Below are 25,194 nucleotides of genomic sequence, written 5' to 3'. Positions count from 1 at the left end.
AATAGTCAATTTAAAAACGAACGATTTTATACAAAAGCATTGCATGCAGTTCTAAAAATGCTTTAAAATGTCAACGCATCTTTAGCATGGCAGCTTTTGGTACCCATGTCATTTTATAACTTGGGTTTGTTTACTACTTAAATTCGTATAAAAATTTCACCACTTTTTGTAGAGATATTCCTTGTTTCTTAATATGTTTTTGCCTGCCTCTAGTGACCTCCTACACAGATTGAGCAGTGTATTAGCATTAATGAAATAAAAATCAATACGTAAATCATTTTTAACCGACCAACAGCTTCTCATAAAAGTTGTCACCAAAATCAAAACCTACTAATCTTTGCTGCCATTCACTGCGAAGCTTTCCTTTGAGAAAACCTCCGAGTCACAATCAAGACTCACACGTCAACCGGTTTGTAAAAATTGCTTTCAACTGCATAGGTGAACTGACTTGCTTCTCTCAATAACGACAAGTGTGCCTGACAAAACACAATTGAAGGACACAACACATGTTCGTAACTGTCCTATTTTTTTGAATAGGACAGTTAGAATAGGAAAAATAATCAGATATTCATGAAAATCACAATGGACAAAAGATAATATTCAGAAAATAGGTTGATAATACTACTGGATTCCTGTCAATCCAGGATATATATATATATATATATATATATATATATATATATATATATATATATATATATATATATATATATATATCAGCGTAATTATCCATACATTTCAGTATTGATCTGTTAGTTGAGAAGAGAACCATCATCGTCTGAAACGCTCTTCTCTGAGTCCTGTGCAGATTAAACATGCTGCGTATAAGTATTGATATTATATGTTCTATGAATTAACTTCTTAACGTTAACCTTTTCATTCTCCATAAGAAGTAGGCGAAAAAACGTTTTCATCCCTATCATCTGGAAATTGGTAGGCAGCCGGGTTTCCTCCTTTAGCCGTCGTCTATTTAGTGTCGAGTTCATGGTTTCCGACGATTTCTAGATGGACGACGAAGGTGAGGTGGCAACTGTTGCCATGTCTTGTTCCTAGTCCTGACTGGTATTTTATTTAGAGATTAGAAAAGCGAGTTTCCTGGTGGGATTAAAAAAAAAAATAAAAGGTTAGGTACCAGCTTAAAAAAAAAAAATCTAGGAAAAAGTTTTTCTACTCGGCGACCACAGTCGGCACTTGTAACCGTGTTTTTGCAAATCTAGCGGCATGGAGATTGTCACAATCTGTTTATACACTTTGCTTATATTGTTGTCTTTTTTAAAACGTCTGCTTTGTAATTAAGTTTAGTGCAGTTCTAGTAATTGTGAACGTTCTTTTCTTTATAAATCTTAGAGTGTACTAAATTAGATATTTAAATAGCTTTAAATAAAATATTTAAATATTTTTAAATAGCTTGCAAAATATTTCGAGAATAGATGTCCTTGAGATGTCATGTCCTGCGCATTATTTAATTTTATATGATTTGAGAAGCGCTGGAAATTTAAACTCCTGTAGTGATGATCAATATTTCGTTACGAAGGCGTTTCCGTATGTTTGTATTTTTATTTACTCCTTTCAGTTTATTTATTGTCGCTGCTCTTTACTGTTGTCAGGGTAACAGTGACGCAGTTTCCGTGGGTCGATTTCCGGGCAGTTCTACGTGAAAAGGCTTATCCCCCCTGTCGGTAGCTCTTTCTTTGATCATTTTTCTGCGTGAAAAACACACACACAGAGTAATTCGCATAACTAAGAAGAATTCATAACAATGATGCAGTCCATTTTTTTTAAAACCTGGAAAAATACTTTTCATAAAACGAAGTGTCATTTTCTGCTATCTTTTAAGCAATATTTCAGTAAGGATATATTGCAAGCATTACTTCAGTTTTGAATTTCTCGCTTTATCAATTACATACAGAGAGAGAGAGAGGCAGGCTTATTTAAAAGCTTTTGCCATACCGAGTCACCAAAATGAAGCGCTCTTCCAGAAAGGTGGCTATTATCTTTCGGTTACACGCAATTCGAAACGTTTCCTGTTATTTATTGTCTGCACTGTACCTGTTAGGAAAAATTTATTGTAAAAGTATGGCCACAAATTTCACCCATTAATGTTTCCTGGAATGGAATGTCAATTCATCAGAATCCAGAAACAGAAAATTAAGTCATAATTAACATAGAAAGTGAAATGACGATTTATGGCATAGTCACTTATCCGAAATGAACACTGCTTGACCTTGTGCTTTTTTTCGAGTTCATAGGCGATCTTTCAAGTCTGTTTTTAGGCTGGAATTCTGATATCGACTTTTTACAAAGAAGAAGAATCAAGAAGACGTGTCATGAAAATACATTCATTACTGATTTTTCTTGTTTCCCCAGTGACGTCGTTAATTTTATTCTCGTATTTTAAACTTTCATTTCGGGCGGCGTAGCTACTGATTATTAACATTAATTTACTTAAGAGAAAAATCTACGAGCTGTCGAATGTTTTGTTATAAGCAGTTATTTAGACTTCGCAACTCTTATTAAATCTTCAGTATATTTTGAGCTGCAGGCATCTTAGAATGAATTCAGTAAGGTTTTTGTTATTTTGTGTGCAAATATTATAATTCTTTGAGCTCTGAGTTTTTGAGATGATGTTTTTATTAAAATGATAATATTTAAGATGTCCGTTTTATAAGGTTCAAGAATTTATGATACGTAATAACCCACAACACCTGACAAGGCTTTGGACAGTTTACGTTATATACAGTGTTTGTTTTAAATTAATATCTCTCTTAATGAAGCAGCTCGACGGGTTCAGCATGGAGATATCTCCAGAATATTGACATTGCGAAATTGCTTACATGACCTTAAACAAACTTTCTCTTCATGTTTGATGTGTGCTTTTATCGTGAAATTGAAAAGTTTTGTGATATGTACCTCTTTCTAATATAATTCCCAGAAAGATAAAAATAGAACATTAAAATAAGGGTGAGATGAAAAATAGTGCTGTAACTAGGGAGAGAAATTCCATAAGAATCGACTTCTAATAGTTTAAAGCTGTACGCGATTTTCTCACTGATGTGATTTCAAGATGTTAATCCCCCCCTTCCCCCAACACAAATTATTTAACATCGACATAATACGAACCCCTTCGTTGTTCGTTATCGACGATCCCTTTGGTTTGAAAGGCTTCGGTTCGAATCCCAACTAAGATGCTTAGAACCTTTATAAGAACTTTTCATTGGAAGCTGAGATAGCCACTCTTAGAAGGCGGCGGAAGTATTTTTCATTTCGCAAACACACAAACTAGCAAGAACTCGCAGTACTTTCCCTTCATAGTCTTTGCTGCTGCTGTCGTCATTTAATTCCAAATTATAGTTTTAGTCGCGTAATCTAAATAATCCAAACTGACTAATCAGCTTTCGCATTCAGTTTACATTGATGCATGCAGTGTGTAAGAAAGCTAAATAAAAATTTTAAGTGACTTTTGTTGATGAATTAAACGAATTCTTAGTTTGATCAGCCTATATTACACCTAAGAGCAGTTTCAATAGATGTTTTCGAGACTCAGACAAAGGTATTAGCGGGTGAAGATTTTCTCTTCTTCTGCAAAGGAGAATGCAAAATATATTTTTCTATTTTCTGAATCCTAAAGTTGCATTTCATGTGGCTGAGACTCAAGTATGAGTCATTTCTTGTACACTCATTTATTCGTATCTGTTCGGCTTTTACGAAAAACCTGCTATAACCTAATGCAGTATATTGTGTTACTTAGTATCGATGGTTGGTGCTTTATTTTATTATTGTTATTATTATTAGTAGTAGTAGTCTAGGCCAAAATAATTATTATAAGGGCTTTTCTACTGAAAGTGAGTTAGCTGGTTGCACGGTTTTTTTCCTTCCGCAATTCGAGTTTTTCTTCCCACACACTGACTACGAGATTACACGCAATTTACAAACAGCATATATCCATTAGGCATAAAATAACTATCTTGTAATAAAACTAAGGAAAGTCAGAGATATCTGGCCTCAAAATGTAATTACCGATGATTATTAGTAATGATATATATTTTTTTTTTGGTATATATTCCTTTCACCAGCTTATTATAATATAGCAGTTATACCGCAAAGTTCTTATAATGAATCATAAGAACTTTTCAGCTGAAGGTGAGTTAGCCTGTTGTAGGGTTTTCCCCTTCCCGAAATTCGGATTTTTCATCCTGCAAACAACTTTTCTAACCTTACTTTTATTATGCATATTGAATATATTTTGAGTGTAAATTGCGCGTGTGGATTCACGCGCAATTTACACTCAAAATATATCCAATATGCATAATAAAAGTAAGGTTAGAAAAGTTGTAATCATCGCTACTAGTAATGATGATTATTAGTAACGTTTTTCATGTGATTTTTTTTTTAAATCCCGTAAAGTTTTATTAACTTGCTTTTAATATAATGGTATAATAATATAATAGCAGTAGTGACAAATTCAACAGATACAATAATTTTGTAAAAGAACGAAGGTTAGTAAGGATAATAATGACAATAATCAAAATGTAACAAACTCCCGCTAGTATTCATTTTTATTATTTTTTTATTTCTTACATCATACATAGAAATCCTGTTTCTGTTTAGTGTTTTTGCGGAGAATAAATCTTATGTTAATCTTATTTAACTTTTGTAATTTGATGAGCAGTTCAGTTCTGAACGATACTTTTAACTGTCAATGGATCTCATCCATATAGAACATGATTGCACTTTTTTATTTTTATTTTTTTAAAAATATGGATGAGTTCTGAGACGAGTGACTATCTTCGAGGAGTATAGAAAGTCGAATTCGAATACTATCAAGGGAATGCGCTTTGCAGAGCTTAAAGAAGAGGTGATGTGATTGAAACATATACGTTAGTGAGGGGAGTCTATCTATAGATTAGGGAATTATTTCATAGAAGGATTCTCATTAGGAAAACGAGGAGTCATCTGTGGAAGAATCATATGAATAAGAAAGGAGTTTTCGTCGAAGGTAGTGATGAGTAGAATGCATTAACGAAGTATGTCGTAAGTATTATAATTAACTCAAAAAGTTATGCAGCCCAGAATTCTGGATTACATTTTTTTTCGATAACGGTGAAAACCATTTTTTTGCATTGCAGGATTTTGAGGAATGAAGTACCTATTTTCACATAGGCATTTCACAGCTGTAGTATAACCTAATTTTCATAGGTTTTGAAAAATTTTGAAATTTCAAAGGTTCCAAATTTTCATTTAAGTTGTGCACAAGTATCAGTTAAATTTTTCATATAATAAGTTTATTATTATATGTGTTAAATTTTATTAATTTATTTTAATTAAATTGTATTTCATATTATATCTAAATAGTATAATTATGATTGTAATGAGTCAGAATTTGTAATTCTTATTTGGTAAGCAGGGTGATTTAACACTATTCGTTAAATTGGAATTGATTGCAAATTGGAAACTAAAAATCTGATTGCTTTCTCATTATTTTAGAATATATTTTGAACGAAAGTAGCAACTGAAAAAATAACTGGTGGTTAGAGATGACAAACACTACAGTAACGAGGACATGATCCTAAAAATTCTGATTCTCGTATTTTTTAAAAAAGAAACTTTTATCCTCGACTAATCATTAATTAACAGATATTTTTCATAAGAACCCCAAAATGGTTTGATTTATCAAGAATTTCACACACAATATTTTTATTGGAAAATCTGTTCATTTCTGTTTATCTGTTATTAAACAGTGTGATTACGGATCACACTAATCATTTATACATTTTTATAGAATGTCCCCGATTCTACTTAACTGAGAGAAGAAATTAAATAATGGTAATTTTCTCTGACTTTAGGGCAATTTTAAATGTACTGGAGAACAATCATGTAATATTTTCTTTTACTTCACTAAATTTACTGCAATTCTCTTACAAAAAAAAATTTAATGAAATACTATATTATATTCAGTAAAAGCAGGAATACTAATTTTGAATTCGAAACCCATCGCGGAAATGTGCAATCACACTTTTGTAATGCAATCTCACCCACGAAGGTTTGGAATCCCCTGATACATTAGTGCCATGAATCAGCCATGGCTTGGCCCTCTACCTGTTAGGATCAAATCTTATTTCATTCAGTTCCAGAATAAACGAGCGAAGGTGTTTACAAGAATGAAACTACTCCCCCCCTTCCCACACACACATCAAAGAGTTCACAAATATCAGCCGTAGTTGAACACAACAGTTGTTTGAGAATCTTGAATAAAGCACACTCCAGATTTTCTTATATTTGCTTATACGTATTTGTATTTTTTAGCTTAGTAATGTCTAATTTAAGCTATAAAATACGGTTTAAAATGAATAGGTTAAAAGCTATGAAGAAAATTTTTAAAAAAATAATAAAACGTCGTGTTATTTCAGAAAAGAAATACTAATTAAGATTGTTGCAAATGAAATTAATAAAAAAGGCTTACCTCAGAATTACCAGTTGCATATCATCTTCGGTTGAAAAGCATAATGTGATCGGGATTTGAATTCCATTAAGGACTTCAAGAATATTTATAAGGACTTTCAACTTTAGACTGCGTACGTCTAATTTGCCTTTTTTTCTCCTCCTCATAGAGAGAGAGAGAGATGGAGTTATCTGGGAGTAAGACCAAAGCAACAAAAGCTATGATGTTACGTCTTATGTCTCTTAATGCTCTACGTTCGGATCGGTTTGCTGTTTTGTGGGATTTAAAAAAACAACAACTGTATTTTGGGAAGAAACCCCTCATGCGACCGGCTAGTTCACTTCAGTTGAAGAGTTCTCATAAAAGTTCTTGTCTCTTAGACAAGATGAATTTCATCTTCCTTATCCCAATTATCTTCTTCCGTATCGGTTTTCTTTTGCATCATGTAATATCATCATAGTTAGCGTGCATGCTGTAACAGATATATATATCAGCAAAATGAGTGGGAAATTAATTAACTACTTTCTTCTCAACACTGTGGACCACTTTTAATATTTTAGAATATTTCCCTTATCAGATATGGAGAGTGTATTCTATGGAAAGACTGATTCAGAATTTTCTCTGGTTTAATAGTAGTTCATAAAACTAAAATGCCTGATCAAAAGAAAAAAGCTTACCGTTTTTGGATTCTTATGGCTCTGTTAATGATGATACTTTGGTGCTAGAAAAGATTAAAGGCTTGAGTTATTTCACGTGGAGAAGGCTGTACGTGTTCTCTTAGTAATGCGCCATAATTTATCGAAGTGAAGACGTGTGGAACTCGTGCGGAATTACAAGAGCGCTATGCTCCTACTCCTCTTTCGATAATGAAGAGTAACCGACTTGATAAGCGGAGGGTGTTTCTGACTACTGCTTTTCTTCCTATTAGCAGTTCGCAATTAAGAAAGGCAAAAAAACTGACCGCTACTTCCTACACTTATGACAACGGATTTTTTTTTCTTTTCTTTTTAATTGAATCTCACCGAGGATGGCTTCACCTCTGTTGCACATTAGTACCGTGGGTGAGCCGATTAAATAGCCGTGTTCTAAAGACCAATCGTGGAATTTTTGCAAGCCACTTTCAGGCTTCTAACGAAGGATGGTGGTCTCATACTGGACGATGAAATTCATCTGTCCTTTATCCGATTAGATATTTTCGAAATATAGATATTCTTGTGAGAATTAAGTCTTTTATGGTTTACTAGAACGATTTATTTTGGACAGTGCCAGTTATTCGTTTACAGTTGCGGAGTACTCGAAATGGGACATGAATAATAAACATTTATTCCTTTGATTTATCCTTATTTTGTTTTCAAAATATTATCTTCATAAGTAAATGAAAAATAGTATCAAGATTAAAAACTATTGTTGTTGGGATGCGTTTCCTGTTAAATGTTACTTTATATTATTTTATATAGCTATGGACCGATCATTTGTTAAAGATGGCGTACAATCTGCTCGCTCTGAATGCTTCATCTGCTACGTTTTTGGAAAAGTCTCACACTAAGATTCACCTCATGACTGATAAAGACGGAAAGATTCCAGTGAAAAAGTAAGCTAATTTCACTTTTATACACTCCAACTTCTTTTTCATTCTTTAAAAATTCCGTAGTCTCCATTATCGTATTAACATGCATTTGCTGTGTGCATTAATCTGTGAGAAAACATCCATACTATTTGCATTCAATTAATTTTTTTTTTTTTTGCCATTATAAAATGCATTCTCTTCTAAAATCAATAATAGGATTCTTTCATACTACAGGCAATTTGAAAGAAGGCTGTTTCAGTAATCCTGTAAAGAAAGATTAATTTCTAGACAGAAGTGCCTATCAGAGAAAGGCCTTAATTTTTATATTATATTCAGCATTTGTTTTTTGCATTCCCATATTGTTTCATCAAATCTATTTATATTGTAAGAATTTAATATTTTATGCTAATCAAACTCTAATGTCATGCTTTCTTTCATCTGATCATAAAATACGTTACAATTAGTGATCGACCAGACGAAAACACCCTAAACGTAATTAAATGTGAAGTGCATTATCAGAAACGGCATGTTTATCTTGCCATTCGAAGTATTAGACTCAATGCATTAATATTAGTCACTCGCAAACTCTTTACCGTATCACATCACTGGCGTTTGTTATAATTTTATCTGCTCCCCTTTATTTGGTCAACTGATAGCAGTGTGTTTATATTGGAAATTGAAACGGATAGATAATTTTGTTTACGTTCACTTTGGTGGAAAGAGACGCTGAGTGAATTACATACTTTCTTCTAATGTCAAGCATGATCTCACGCTCAAGTAGAGAAACATTTTTTTATGGTTTTCATTAAGCTTTTTTTATGTTCCTTTGGAATTTTTTTAAAATACTTGAGGCACTTCTTTAGTGCATTCATTCGGAAGCAATGATGCCCTTTCTTATTCAGGTACGAATTGCTTCTCGAACACAAGGTCGCTTTATAAGGTTCAAATGAAGGTGAGCTAATCAATGCCATGCGCATGTTGAAAGCTTTTTCTTCTGAAGAACACATAAAACCCGCTTAAGGTACTCAGTTTGCAAATATGGCAGGCGCATCTTTGCTTTAGTTCCGCTGGCTTAATGACGAACAACTAACCTTTCAGATGTCGATATTGCTCTCTTTCCCTTGCAAGACACGCAAAACTCTCCTGGGAATATACACAATTAACAGGCATAACACACCCACCTCGTGACCATAGTTGCCTCTTCATATTCTTAGTATCACACCTCATATTTCAAAAAAGACGCTTTCTTTGTTGGCAGTGAATATTAAAAATATGATTTTAAAAAAATTCCTTTCAAGATAAAGGGAAACGAAATTTTTCACGTACTGAAATTAAAGCCAGCGCATATATCATACTCTCACCTGTGATTCGCATTGTTTCTTAGTTTCCTTGAAGGACAGAAATGTAAATAATGCAAACACGTTCCGTTATGTCCTCAGCCGTTGCGGTGTAATGTATGCAATCCGTTCAGAAGATTCGGATTGGATATGTAATTTGATAGTTGGTTGGAATTACAACCGAAGGCTCTGGTGGTTGGTATACTATCGTTATTAACTGGGCGTATTTTCCCTTTCTCTCCGGTATGCTAACGCCTCTCTAGTACAGTTGCTGGAGTGTTGCAACATTTATCCTTCGGTTGGAAAGACATGGGCTGGAACAAGGCAAGGATGCGTAGAGTCTGTTCGGAGTTTTCAATTGAAGGTGAGTTTACCAACTTTATATGTCGCTGAGGAAACTTAATAGTTTCTGGGAGGAATTGTTAAACTCGGTAAGACTGCCAGTCTGAAGATGCTGATGCAGACGATCTTTTTTCGGGCAACATTCAGATCTGTGAAATCTGGCGAAAACCTCATAGTGGAACCAATTAACATAAATAATAGATTGCATTTGAAATGCAGATGATAATATACCACAGTATATTATCATCTGGTTTTAAACGGTACTATCTGTAAGACCAAAAATGGCGTTATTAAAAGCTAAATATATAAGGGATAAGTGTAACTTGAAACCAGAGCTCTGTATGTCACAATCGTAAGCTAGTAAGTATTACCATTAATTTTTTTTTCTTGTTTAATTATTAAATTTATTAAAATGGAATTATGTAGTTTTCATTCAAGTTGAATTCAGAAGTAAGTAAACATGAAAATAGCAAAGATAACACCACACAAGCCTAATAATCTCTGGCAAGCAAAATTCACCTTTAATGTTTATATTATTATTTTATCCCCAGAAATGATCGGTTGGAACAAAGGCTTATTCCATTGTACGTATATTAATCATGGCTTCCATCTGTGTTACTACGTCTTTGTTCTCCGCATACATTATTCTTAAGAAAATGTGAATGAATAATGATATATTTGGTTTCGTGTTTGGCACCTTTTTCATTACTAATGAGACTATCAAAATTCTGCGCCTCACGAAAGAGATAAATATAAATTGCGCCTATTTTACGAGGCAATTGTTGCAATACAGAATTATTTCTGCAAATACAGCATCGGCTGACAACCCTAGCGCCTCCGCATTACTGTGAGTCGACAACTGGGTTGTATCGATTTCACCGGGATGGCTGGCGACACAAGACAGTCACCTTTTGAATTACATCGTATGTTCTATTCTACAAGTAGACTAGAATGCTAGACAATGTTCTGATGCCTTAACACATTCTCTTCGTTATCGTGATACGTCGTGTCATAATGCAAACAATTAGCTGCCATTTTGTGCACCGAGCTTATGGTTACATCTGCTTTCATGTTGTAACTTCACCAGAAATGCCAGAATTCAGAGAATTGCTATTTCGCATGCAACAGGAGGTTGCGGTTCCATGTTAAATCAATATTTCCGAAACACCTCCCATAGCAAGCAGGCGTCAATGCTGTTTATTATTTATTTTCTGCGGTAGCGCTGGAAGCTGTGTGGATTGCCATCTTGCTTTATTCGCCGACATGCACATTTGTATGTTTTCGTGTTAATACACGTTTCCTTGTGTTAATTGTTATCATTTCCGAATCTTTACATACCAACCATCGATTACATTTTAATCAATAGACGTTGAGTGGCATGGTAGGCTCCGTTTACGATTTGGAAATATCCAAAATGACTTTAACATTATCCGACTGACTTGCAAAATAAATAAATGAGCTTTCGTACGCTTAAGAAATATAATCTTTGTTTTAATATGAAGACATTTCCATTATATTGTATAAGGGAACGAAATGGGAGTGATGTTTATAACCAAATCTTTCTAAACTTTACGTACTCTTGACCGTTCCGCATCTAACTTGTTAAATGTCTCGCTAATGGCTACATCAAACACGCGTTTCTAAAATAGTGGTGCTTACATAGGAAATGAGCTTCGTGTAATTTTAATTTGCACCAACGTTATCATAGTTAAGCTGTCGCGAAATTATGGAGAATCCCATCTAATGGATAAGCTTCGAGCTAGCCTGCAAGTTGTGTAATGAGCGAAATTGTGGTCGGATGTCTGCTTGTTTAGTAAGTTTTGTAGTGCATTAGTGATTCAGATAGAATGCCGCTGCATTATGTGTTTCGAGGCTCTGTTCTTGAACCGAATTAAACGGGAATATTTAGACATTGTTTTAAATACCCAGTATGCTCTCTAGTGCATATGAGGACTTAGAGACAAAAAGGCAACTTTTCGTTCGGTTAATTACAAAATATAAAAATATCATCGTAGGGGTTATTAAGCAGAATCGTTATTTTCAATCGAAACATTTCATTTGGACTTTTTCCTCTCGGTGTAATAAGTGTAACTGAATTTTCTTTATTTTCAGTGTATTCGGTGCGTAGTAGATCTATTCACTTGACGTTTATTTCTTTATTTGTACGTGCATCTGACTTTTAAATACTAATTTGTTGTCTGATTAGAATGAGATTGCGAAATTAAAGCGATTGGTTAATCTGACCTATTTTTTCATATTGCTACTGTATAATACATTAAATTACGATTTAAATATTCCTTTAAATACTTTTGAACATAATGTGTTTGAAGTACTACTTAAATGATATGATAGCCAGAGTCTGAATATTCTTCTTTTATCATTGCTTTATTAATGTTCCGCTTCTTAACCACGAATCTCCGTAGCTCAGTCACTAACGACGATTCTCTTTTGGTTGGAAATACCTGGGTTCAAATGCCGTGTAGGACTCAGTTTCATAAGAGCTTTTCAGTCGAAAATGAATTAGTCTGCCCTCTGAGGTGGATGCATAACAAAGTCTTGCCTCACATCCTTAGCTTTGTCCAACCCAACCTTGACTGTACTGCTTCAATTCTTTAGGTTATACTTATTGTTTCTTTGAATCAATGAATCGCGTTGTCTTATTACCTTAGTTTAAATTTATTTTTTTTTTTCAATAAAGAAATGAAAATAGTCTTATATTACTCAATTAACTTGTTCTTCCGGATATAATTCGTATTTAAAAAATCGAGATTTTACGCAGTTATGGAAGAATTTAGTTCCTCTGCAGATTTCAAAATTATACAAATTAGGCGTTTTTGAGAAAGTGGGTTCTAAAAACGTCTCGCAAGTGAAAAGAGATAAAAAGAAGTGAATGTATTTTTTCATTAGCACTGTTTCATGTGCATTGCAGTTGGGCGGAGGGAAGGAACAGCAAATAATTGATATAGAGCCAGTCAAATTGATAGTCACACTTTTAATTTTTTTTTTATTGCAGTTGATCAGCTGAAAGTATAGCAAAGGTAACTAAGGCCGCGATGCTAGTATGTCTATTTTAAAGTGAATCACACCCACCTAAGGTATGCTGTAGTACACTAGTGCCATGGGTGGAATAAATGTTAAATCATTTGGAAAACCCTATTCTAGAGACCAAAGTTGGAGTTTTTAAATGACTTGTGAGGTAGTATTACATCGGGAGAAGAAATTCATCCCATTGCGTATGTTCTCCTGTTTAGTTTTGTTTGTTTTGCAGAAATAAAAACTTAGTTTCCCGGAGGAAACCAAGCAGCTTCTGTATAAAATCGATTAACTGACCTCCAGTTAAAAAACACAAAGATTCTTCGCATCCTAGGACGAGACTCAAGCTACAATTTCCGATCAATTAGCAAATGTCATATTGCCCTTCCCAATGTGTTAAGCAGGAGTTGTTTGCATTATTGCCGAAGCAGCTAAGGATGTATGCGAGACAAGTATATCGTTTCTGTAAATTTATTTTTGTGTGTGTGAAAAACCTGACTTTCCAGCGCTCTGCATTGAAGGAAGTAATGTCACTTAATCTGGTCTGTATGTTAAGGATGTTTATGATCCAATCAAAAAATAATAATAATGAACATTTTTTCCTTTTACTGATTATTTTTCATAATTTCCAAATACGAATTATGTATTTCAGTTTTTGTGAATTGAAAGCGTTCTTCCAAGTTTGAGAGAGAGAGGGATTATAGAATTCTATTAATCCACAAAAATGTTAATGTCCCACTTTCTTCTCTTTGCGTCTGTTTTGATCTTATTCAAACTTGCGCGTTCTTTGCAAATTTTCCTTAATTGTGTCTCCCATGTCTGTAATATTGTGAACAGATTTGCCATGATCTGAGATATTTGTGTCCCTTCTATTTCTGAAAGTTCCGCTCATTTGGTTTATCTGCTTGTTGGATTAGACCATATTTCACAGCGGAAATACAAAACAGAAACATATGTGTTTTTTGTGTAATATTGGCTCTTATAAATTTCATTCCTGAAAACAGTGGTTAAATTAAATAATTAGTATACCGAAAAATAGCGATATAAAACTATTTTCGCTATTCATGTTTAGATATTATTGTTGGAATGAATTTTTATCATCAGTTTTGCTATTATACCAAAACCTCGAATTCTGTCTAAAAAGTTTGGACTGCATTCATAACAGGCTTGTTGTGGAGAGCATCTAGTGTGGGAGTATAAATAAGATTTTAAATTATTGAAAGCCGTCATTACGTGACTAATGGAAAGCTCTTGAAAACTGTTTTTCATTAATTTGCACGTGCATTATATTAAGAGGGTTTGAACCAATACAAAGGGATCATTTGACTCATTTTTGTTTCGATTTTCTTGACTCCAAATCTTTCGTGCTCTACACTCGTCCGTTTATGCACTTGTTTTATAGTGACTTTCGTTGAGCGCAATGGAGGTAGACAAAATTGATGTGGTTCATATATAACTTAGTTGTATGCGAAATCCATGAAAGAGTTGCTCACGACTTGCGTGAGCGTTGGCCATTCCAGTCTCTGATATCCCTGGAGAGGAAGAGATCCAGTTATCTAATGAAAATAAGGTAAGGTCATCTGATATTGAACTAACGCTTTTGGAGATTGCTGAAGTTAGCATGTATGCTCTTAGCCGCTACTCGTAACTTGTACGTAAACTTGGCTTTCCATGTTTTAAAAGCCATAATCAATGACTAAGTGTGGAGATTAAGTTATTAACTGCAATCATCAATTTCCTTGAAATAGCTTCAAGCAGAATTGAAATGCAGGATAAGCCTTCCCTGTTTTAAATCTCCTGCTGTTCAGCTATTATTAATTATCCAAGAAATCTAACTTAATGATTTTTCTCCAATTAAAAATTCTGTTCGTCGTATGGTTTTTTGTGTGTCCCATCTGCGAAAAGTTTTGTAAACCTATTGTACATTCGTACCATCTGTGTGCTAAGGATTTTTTTTCTATTTTTATTCATTATACATATTGTTTATATATGACCGAACACGAAACCTCTTCAAGCCTCCAATAAGCAGGTAACGAAATTTATCTTCCACCTAAAGGCAGTTGGCCGACAACTCGAAATTGCGTCGAAGTCATAGCTTTATATACTTTCAACCGAACTATTATTTTAAAATTGCTCTAGTTTGCGTATATGAGAAAATTACATTTTTGTAGTAATCGTTAATTGCGAAACGCCTTTTAAATGCTAATCTGTAACGCATAACGAATTACCCTAAATTTGCATGTAATAGTAGTTGTAAACTCTTCTCGGTACCTAAATAGTCATCTTCATATTAGTTTGCCGACCACTAAAAGTTTAATTGTTCCGTTAATACTGTTCATGAGAAACCTACTAATAGAAGTTAGCTACAAATACCTGAGCATTCAAGAGTGTTTTGCTTTAAATTGAATAGAATTTCGAAAAGAAGTAACATACTAAAATATGCAGCAAAAGATCATTCATTTTAAAAAAATCTAAATAGTAACAAAAAAAAAGTATGTTATTCATATATGACACAGAGAGCGTATTTTAATTACAACTATAGATCAGAGACAGGAGTAAATACATCCGTATTAATATTAATGCGTATCCTTTGTTTCATGAACTTGAGACCATAACAGGGTCAAACACCTTTATCTACATCCTATATCGTCTTCTTTGAGTGCCATTCCCTGGTCCGCGCAGTTAGCCTAGTGGCTATGCGCTTCGCAACCATATGCCTGGGGAAGGAGTGTCCTGGGCTCGATTCCCGTCGTCGACGTGAGGAGCTTAAGGTTCTTCCTCAGCCATAGCCAAGTTAGTCTTGGGCGTGGACAGCAGGGTGTTTTCCACTAGTTTATCCTGAGTTTTTCATCCCACAAGCAGGAACAGTTCTTGTGAACATACACGGATTACAGTCAGGAATACTGACCCAGCCATAGGCGTGATTCGTCAGCTATGCCGGTCCCGAGCCTGGATAAAATTTTGGGGGATTGAGATGATGCCGTACCTTCTCGTAAAAGGGACTCACGTTGTATCATCATAAGAAACTAACTAACTAGTGCCATCCCCTATCGGAGAGCGGCGACCACCTTAGCAAATTTTGAGCGATCTCCAGCCACTCTGAACAGTCCCTCAGAGCTCATTCCAGTCTGGTGTCTGCAAGCCAAGGTTTTCTTCATCTTCCTTGTTCTTTTCTTCCATTTATCTTCCCTTTTATAATCAATTGAAGTATGTTATATTTTTCATTACGAAGTAGGTGACCAAGATATACAGTTTTTCTTCTTTTTATGGTATCTAAAAGTTCACGTCGTTTCCCCATTTATACATGTTATATACACACGCGTATTTGTATGTATAGTGTGTTCTGCTATATGTAGGAATATAAATTCACAGTAGTTTCGCAAATATGTTCTTCGGATTCGATCCAACCTCGTGCAAGTATTAAATTGACAGTTCTAAAACATGCTAGGAGTGAAGGGCATTTGTTTTAGTTTAGTGTTATTAGCAAATAAAATGGTTAGCTAATTTATATGATCCTAAAGGTTTACTCTCATTGTACGGGATTCTCAGTGTATACATTTTTTGATTTTTTTTTCTTATTGATGCCATAATCTAATATAATTCTATAGTTTAAAGATCATCGGTATTTTAACAGTTACTTATCCTCTTAGTGCTTATTAGTACATAAGGCCGAGATCTCTATCTTCCAGATATCTCTGTCCTGAGTCACCAGTGCGGCTTCTCTCTCTTCCAGCCAGCCTTTCCTGTCCTCCTTCCTTTTCTTTCATTCTCTGCTAAGTTAATTTAGGTTTTTTCCGTTTTCCTTCTGATATATCCATGTCAAAGCCACTCTAGGAATCTCTTCGCTATCCATTCTCAGCATGTGCCCAATTCAGCTTATATAAATCATCGTTTGTTATACGTTGGTGCCAAAATATTTTTAATATTTTACTCAGACATTTTTGTTTGAAAACTATTTAATATAGCCTCCTGTTATTTGAGTTGATTATGTCTCTGATCCATATAATAATACGGCCTTAACATTGGTATTGAAGATCTTTATTTTGATTTCATTATGATATTTTGAAGATTTCCATATATTAATTTTCTGAAAGCAGTATTCACTTTTGTCAGTCTTTGCATTATAGCCCTTGTCAGTTCCACCTTCAGTATCTACATTTGCTCCCAAGTATGTAGAATTCTTAACTTCTTCTACAGCGTGCTGATTGATTTTGATCTCTTTGTGGCATTTCCTGTTTAGTGTAAGCACTTTTGTTTTAGTGATATAATTTTAATATGACTACAAGTATTCTAAAAACTATTGCTAAAACCATTTCTGCCGTTTTATACAAATCTTCCGATTTTGTTTGCATATCATTGTATTTTGATGACATCAAAAACTGTCATCAGCATAATCTTCTAACTGCGACATAGGATTTCATGTAATTCCTCTTCTTACACCTGTAACTTTTCTTATAATCCAATCAATGACTATAATAAACCATTACTCAACCCTGCCTTACACCAACTCTTATCCCAAACCATTTGAATGCTGTTTGCTGTGCAATAACACAACGTTTACTTCCAGTATACGTTTCTTTGATCATTCTCACATATTTGTCAGATATTCTATAACTTTGAATAATTAACCATAATGTTTCTCTGTCAATACTGTGAAATCCTTAAGCAGAATCCATAAAATTTAGGTATAATGGGCTTCTAAATTCTATGCTTTCTTCAATGATATTTCTTAAAGTAAAAATGGGATGTACAGTATTCCCACTTCTTCTAAAACCAGCTTGTTCATGCCTTAATATCTTCTCTACTTCGTTTTTAATCATTTTTATCTATTTTACAGAAAAAAAGTTTAAAGGTACTGACAATAGACTAATTCCGCTCCAATTCTCACATCTAGTGAGATCTCCTTTTTTAGGGATTATAATTATCTTTGCTTCTTTCCACTGTTTAGTTATCTTTTGTGTCTCTAGCACATTGTTAGTGATCACTTGCAGTTTATCGGCAGTGGTTTCTTTAGTTACCTTAAGCATTTCTGTTGTTATACTATCATTGCCCGAAGAGTTTCCGCTTTTCATTTTCTGTATTATTCGTTATTTCATTTTTAGATATAGATTTTGATGTAATATTTAAATATAGGCTTATAGGAGGTTCTTCCATTACTGAACTTCTAATTATATCATTTATATTGTTTTCTACATTTAAAATCTCATCAGAGTGTTCTTTCCATCTTCTAACAATATTATCCTCTTCAATTAGCAGCAAATCCATTTTATCTCTTATAACACTTACTTGCTTCTTCTCTTCAGAACATATATTTCCTGTCATCGTGTATAGTCTTCCAATGTGCTCTAATGTTGCAGCTTTTTTGCTTCTGCCAAAGTGTCCACATAATTGCTTTTATCCAATCTTGCAGATCTTTTAACTAACTTTCTCTCTTAATTGCTGAAATGAATTTCTTTAACTGTCCGGGAATTAGCATATCAAACATGATTTTAATTTTATGGCTTTCTTCTATGAGTGTCTGATAACCAATCCTTGTTCTTATTTTCCTTCTTAGCACCCAAATAGTCTCTCAACCTCATTATATACCATCTTAAAATTTTCTATTGCTTTTCAATCATGTCTGCTGGGCTTTCTACTTTCTTACCTTCTAGCTTCTCATTTTGTAAAATATGAAATTGGAAAACGTTTCCTTAATTTCAAAAAAAAAAAAAAAAAATCAGCTAACGCCTTTTGATTCCCGTATATACGGGAGTAGGCGAGGCCATTTAGCCCTATCTAACTTTTGGAGACTGAGTGGGCAGTTCAATCTCCACTGGTACCAATCAGAGACAGATGGCCCAAGGCTATCACTAATTAAGCGGTACGCAGTGAAGAGAGACGGCTCAAATGTGCCGCCATCTCGTGGTCCTTAACCCTAACACAATATATTTAATGTCTGAAATAATGTGGGTTCTACGGTCGATTTTCTTGAGTTTACAGGACGAAAAACCCGAGTTTCCGGGAGGAAAAACCTGCTTGCCCGTGCCTGAGATCGACTAACTCGGGAACCGGTCGAAAAAAGGCTCAGAAAAATTTCCTCTAGTCGCCGACTAGACTCGAAACCAAGACTTCCTTCGTGCGGCCAAGCGCGGTGGTGTGTAAACGCCACATCCACTGAGCTACACAGGCTCTACTTAATTTCATTCATTTTTAATTTAGACATATTTTATCCTTCCTTCCTGTCTGATTTCTAATTTGTTTACGCCCATGCAATTTTAATTTAATTTTGGCTGTTACTAAATATTGATCAGATCCTACATCAGCTCCACGCCTTACTTTAACATCAATTAGAATATGATCAAATTGGGTTTTGGTTTTACCATCTGAAAATCCAGGTCATCTGTGTATGACTTTATGTTTGAATAAGCTTCTTCCTATCACAAAATTATTCATTTCACAAAATGCTGCCAGTAGCTCACCATTCTCATTTCTTGAACCACCCGCTTCGTTACCTGCTGCTCTTTCATCTTCATTATTTCTTTTGCCAACTTTAGCATTCATATCATCCAGAAGAATAATCATATCATGTTTCGGTGCTTTTTCAATACATTTTTGTAACATCATAAAAATTCTCCTTCTCATTTGTTGGCGCATAAACTTGCAGTATGGTTAATTTAATACATCTTGAATATAATCTATCCGCTATTATCCACTCACTTTATGGGCTTCTAATTTATCAAGGTTTTACTTGTCTGCACGAAATATAAGTGCTACACGTCTTTCATGACTTTCATCTGATTCTGAATATTTGATATCCATTCATCTCAACTCACTTATCCCTAAAATATCTATTCTGTGCTTTCCGGTTTTCTTTATAACTTCTCGTGTTTTTCCAATTTGAAACATAGTTCTACCACTCCCATGTTGCAATTAACGTTTTCTGTTTAGGTTGAAAGTGTGACGTCATCTGTTTCAAGGGTTCCCTGTAAGCTTTCCCTTGAAACTTCATCAGCGCATTATCCTCTTGCCAACTTAAATAGAGGTCATCAGGAATCCGACATACCTGGCACTTGGTATACTGTTTCTTGATCTCTCGGTTTTCATAATCAGGGACACTGCACACCTGAAAAGATGTGCCTGCTTGTATAGGAATTATATTTTTTTAAAAAATTGTCCGTTTATTAAGTTTATATTAATGAAAATGTCTCACCTATTTCGCCGTTTGCAATGCAAAGAGGACCTGAATTTAAATTCTGTCTAGGTATTAGAAGAATCTTTGTAAGGACTTTTCATGTGAAGTGATTTAAAACTCCTATCACATCATGCAGATGTGACAGGATTTTTCTCCCGAAAAAAGTTATTTTCAACCTCCAAACAGTTAGACCCGTCTAGCGTTCAGTAATAGACAAAAATATGCGCTTGATCAGCAGTTATTGTTTGGGGGTAATCATATTCAGTTTCAAGAAGTACAATGCTAGCTCACATTAGGAGCGCCTTGCTTGAAGAATCTACCTGCTTTGATATTACAATCAGGCAATGCCATCACTCCGTTTTAAAGTGAAACGTTGGAAATTGTAACAGTCGAATTGTTAAGTGTCCTTAGGATTTTATCAGATTTTTAACATATAATATAAGGGATCCCTGCGTAACTTTACGATCGGTTTCTTACTCTGCAGTCAAACTAAGTCTTCTGTCGTGAGCATCTTTCTACTGAAGATTATTCGTAATTGCTGGTTTAAACCCAGCTATTCTCCGTCATATTAATAATTATCCAGGCAAATACCTTTAGTACTCGTGGCTGGGATAATTATCACACGTTGGAGATAAGCTGATATATAGGCATTATATATTGCATGAATGACGTCGGATATTTAGAGAAAAACGTGTACTAATTAAAAAGGGAAGGCTGTGAAAGAAGTCTTATTGTCTCTAATTAAACAGCGGTTAACACAGATTAATGAGCGCTAATTAAGACATGGTTGACGATCTCCTAGTGGTTATAAATAGTCATGTTGTGCATGTGACCAGGGGTTGGAAAGGAAGGGACTCGCAGCTGGATAGAAATGGCTAACGATGCGTAAGCCGCCACCGCCTGGACCAATCACTTTAGTAGGTACTAATGATTAAACGAGAATAGCTGTGATGCCAGTTAATTGCATTTTCTGTCCTTTCTTGTGCGTTCTCGCAAGACCTACGTTTTAGCATCACATACTCATAGCCACTTCAGTTTGATTTCTCTGAATTGAAGCAGTAGCTACTGATTGTGGAATTAGCTTATGCTTTGTGCATTAATTTCAAATAACCAGGTGCCCTTAAAAATGCAGAACGTGTTTTATATTTACCGTCAGCGTTATATAACGTTCACTAGCTTCGTTCTCGCAGGCGATAATCACATTTAGTTTTACAGTGGCGCCATCTATCGGTCATTTGTTTTTGTATGCACTTTTCTCTTATATGTACTGCATATGATAAAAAATGCCTTGTTTCACATAAATTGTTTGCGCCCCATCGCTTCATAAATAAACCTGACTTAGTCAAGTTATATAATTGTAACAGCGGCCGATTCCCGGTCTTTACGGTTATTTAGGAGAAGGTAATAACTTTCATGTTACAGTAGTTTGTTTCCTTGAAATATGTGAAGGAATCCATCAGTCATCAATATTTGTTAAATACCCATTTTTAAAGGAATGGCATTTTTTTCTGCAGTTTTGGACCAATTTCTCCCTGTTACATCGCAAATAAAAATTATTTTTGACGTACTTTTTCTTTAACGCTATTATAATAATTTTAACAGATTGAAACGCGAATCAATAAACTAATTCGTGTTAAAGCTAATATTATGTTAGTGTAACATAAAACTAACATCATCAAAGCTAAGAAAGTGACTATAGGTGGGAACGATCAAGTATATACGATGGACGGTACCAAAATAATACCTTTTTTTTCCCTCTGTTTTTTTTCTCCCCTCTCAGAAAATATAATTTATTTAATAGCATTTTTACATCTATTAATCCTAAATATGTTGTGAACATTATTTCATTTTCCAACAAAGTTTCCATCATTCTCTACATTTTTCCCATTGCTGAGTACGACGCTGTATGCTGACCTGGTAAAAGTTTTTACTCCGATGTCGGAGCTCTTCACGAAAACTTGTTTCAGCTCCCCTTCGTTCTCAGAATGGTGTCTTCGGAGCGCCTAGTTTGGGGGACAAAACAGGTGGTATAATAGTCGGCAGGTCTAAATCCAGGCTGTGAGCAGGATGGGAAGATAATTCCAGCGAAATGTTGTGGTTGCATTACTTGTGCGAAAACTGGTGTGAAGTCCGGCATTGTCATGAAGAAAGAACTTAATCATGTTTCGAGTATCTGAACCAGCATCTTTGTCGCATCAACAATATAGGCCCACACACTTCATATCGGTATGAATTTCCATCGGACTCGCATCTTTCGCAATGAGGAATTCAATCTCCATTCATGTTTCGTAAGTGCATCTGAAATAGCTTCTATTTTGAACTACATTCGTGCTACACTCGTGTGACCGATCGCAGCGCATTCACTGTTATAGAACTAGCCTACATTATCCACTCAATGATGTGTAAAACTTTCGTGCTCAAATCGTAAGCAAAATGAATGAGGCATTACTTTCTTACTGCCTCTCATAATTATATCGAAAATTTCAAATGATCTTTTTCTAACATAATGTGTGTATAAAATCAGTTGTATAACCCAGTTTGAAAAATAAATATGCAATTAATTAGCGTTCATTTTTCGCGATAAATAACTCGTATATGAGAAAACAACATAAGGCCATTCTTGATGGGTTTCTTCTTGATGGGGAGGAGCTGGAGAGGATCCAGAGACGAGTGACCAAGATGATAGCAGGTCTATGGAATGAACCTTATGAGAACAGGTTGAAGATTTGTGGGTTGCAAAAATTGGTTGATAGGCGGAAAAGGGGTGATATGATTGAGACATTCAAATTACTGAAAGGTTTCTATAAGATTAATTCAGAAGATATTTTTGAGAATAGGACTGGTGGCGGGAGGACTAGGAAGCTGGGCAAGAATATGGTTAGCAAGGGTGTGTTAGAGCTAGGTTTTTTACTTGGAGAGTGGTGAATGAGTGGAATAAGCTGACAGAGTCTATTGTGGGTGCTATGACTGTGAATGAGTTCAAGGCGAGGTATGATGGATACTGTGTGAATGTTGAATAGTTGTTCTTGACATGATGTTAGGGCCTCTCTCGATGAGTCTGTCGACTCCTTGGAGTTTCCCGAAATGATGATGATGATGATAATAATAATAATATCTACCATCTCCCCCCCCCCTCCGCTACAATGCAGCACAAGTCTGAATATTGAAAGCGATCCTTACTGTTAAGATTATCTCTAATATTAAATCATGACTTAACTAACAGGTGAAAAAAAAAAAAAAAGAAACGCAGCAATCCTCGCATTACCAATTAAAATACAAATGTGTTTATCATTGTTATATCTTTATTATTACCGTAATGGTAACCTGATGGACCACCAGCTGCTATCCCCCTTATCGAGTTACCAGTTTCAGAGATCACTGATTTGTAGTACGAACTAGTTTATTCTCGAGATTCTCATTTTTCTATATTTCATAATTACTTAAGGTGTATTTGTTCTATTTTTTTAATATTTATATATTTTGTTTATTTTTTTTGCAGCATTTTGCAAATCAGAATTTATTTCTACATTTTGTTTATATTAGTCAGTCTAAAATTAGGTGTTCAAAAAACTATTACTATAAAAGTAATAGTTTTTTTGCCAATACTTAAAAAATTGAGAAATTCTCGGGATGTAAGCAAGGCATATTTTCTGTTATAAAAGCGTTGCTTTTATAACAGAAAAAAAAAACAACCGCAACTTTTACAACCAGAGAAATGGATTTTTTAAAAAAGAATGCAGCTTTTACAACAGTAAGACCAAGTAATAACACCAAGCAGATTCGTTTCTGAAGGGATTTTGCAACTTTTCTGTGGAAGTAATCCAATCAGCTTCGATTTAGAGGAGAATAAAAAATCAAGTCGGGCATGTAACTTAAGGATAAATCCATCCACGCTTCCATTTACTCATCCGTTCAAGGACGGGTTGAGTCCCCTCCTAATGAGGGGTTTACTAGCGTATTACTGCAACAGGCTCGCCACTCCTCTGCCGCATCCCGTAAGGGCGTTATTCTTGACTGTAATCCGTGTGTGTTCGGGACCGGTTTGCCTGGTTGCGGGATGAAAAAACCCCACATAAACTAGGGGGGAAAAACCCTGCTGCCCAAGACCGGTTAACTTGGCTATGGCTGAGGAAGATCCTTAACCTCCTCACCTCGTCGACGGGAATCGAACTTAGGACACTCCTTCCCCAGGCTTATGGTTGCGAAGCGCAAAGTCACTAGGCTAACCGCGCGGACTTTTATGGATACATTTTCAGTTTTTCATATGCATATCTTATAAAAACTCAAAGTGAATTGTGTATTGTTATCTCGTTAAAAATATACAAATTAATGGTATTGCAGTGCCTATAAGAAATGTATTTCATGTTTGTGGTTGTGAATGGCCTTAACTGCATACTAACTTTAACTAGAGGAAAACCCCTTCTTCCTGATATCTCAACTATAACGCTCTACTCCTAACGCTTCATATTGAAGTGTCCTGTTCAATTCTCTAACCAATAATAAACTAGATTACGGTCCTAAAATTTCTCCATTCATATATCAAATCTTGGAATAAGTTGGTGTATGCAGAACGCTAGTGGCACTCAGAAAAATTACTACTGCGAAGAAGTTTTATATGATACAGTTTTTGTTGTTGTTGAATTCCCAATTTAGTATTTTCATTTCAATTAATGTTTATAAACCTAATTTGTCATGTTCATATATATGACGAGTCGGTGTATTGTTTACTGGAATGGAATAATAACCAGTTTACAATGAAAAATAAGTGCCAATAAACATCGATGATGCTTAAAGATTCTATTCGATGATTAAAAATAAAAATTTAAAGCAATACCATAATGGTAATCACTCATTTTTGAAATGTTTCATTGATATACACTTGCGAGTGTTGGGGGGGGGGGGTGAAGATTTTCACAATAACTACCGTTTGTGAATGCACTGAGTTTCACTTTAAAAAATGAGTTGCATGATTGGGATTTTTTTTTTTTTTTTTTTTTGACTCTTCGATGTTTTCGGATTAGATAGTGTTCGAGCATTCGCTCTGATATCTTTAATTAAAATTTAATTCTAATGCAGGATTATTACTCTCACCATAACAGGAGAATATTGTCCCGTGCTGAAAGTTTTTGCTTGAATACGAGTTTTTGCTCGTATTTCGGAAGATTTGTGTTATTGCATATATTTCATGAGCTGAAAGAAATCTGATAATCAACGAACATATCCATATAAATCTAACTGTATCACAGTGTATTTCATTGCATTGTATTATTTAGTGCGTTTATTGCAAACACATCATTACCAACTT

The 25,194-nt window shown here is 34.7% G+C and overlaps 1 protein-coding gene across 1 annotated transcript in view; it reads left to right on the top strand.

Moving 5' to 3' along the window:
• Positions 1 to 25,194, top strand: part of LOC150102439 (1-phosphatidylinositol 4,5-bisphosphate phosphodiesterase classes I and II-like) — a 900,535-nt gene that overhangs the window by 377,233 nt on the left and 498,108 nt on the right. Inside the window, exon 5 of the mRNA XM_090399636.1 lies at positions 7,897 to 8,030. Within this exon, the coding sequence (XP_090255762.1) occupies positions 7,897 to 8,030 (134 nt within the window). The remainder of the gene's footprint in view (positions 1 to 7,896; positions 8,031 to 25,194) is intronic.

This window comes from Typopeltis vanoorti, chromosome 10 (assembly GCF_054136105.1).
Source record: "Typopeltis vanoorti isolate ZY-2024b chromosome 10, IOZ_Tvanoo_1.0, whole genome shotgun sequence".
NCBI classification, from domain to species: Eukaryota; Metazoa; Arthropoda; class Arachnida; order Uropygi; family Thelyphonidae; genus Typopeltis; species Typopeltis vanoorti.
Note: the sequence above shows the minus strand (reverse complement) of the source record. Positions and strands in the feature narration are given on the sequence as shown.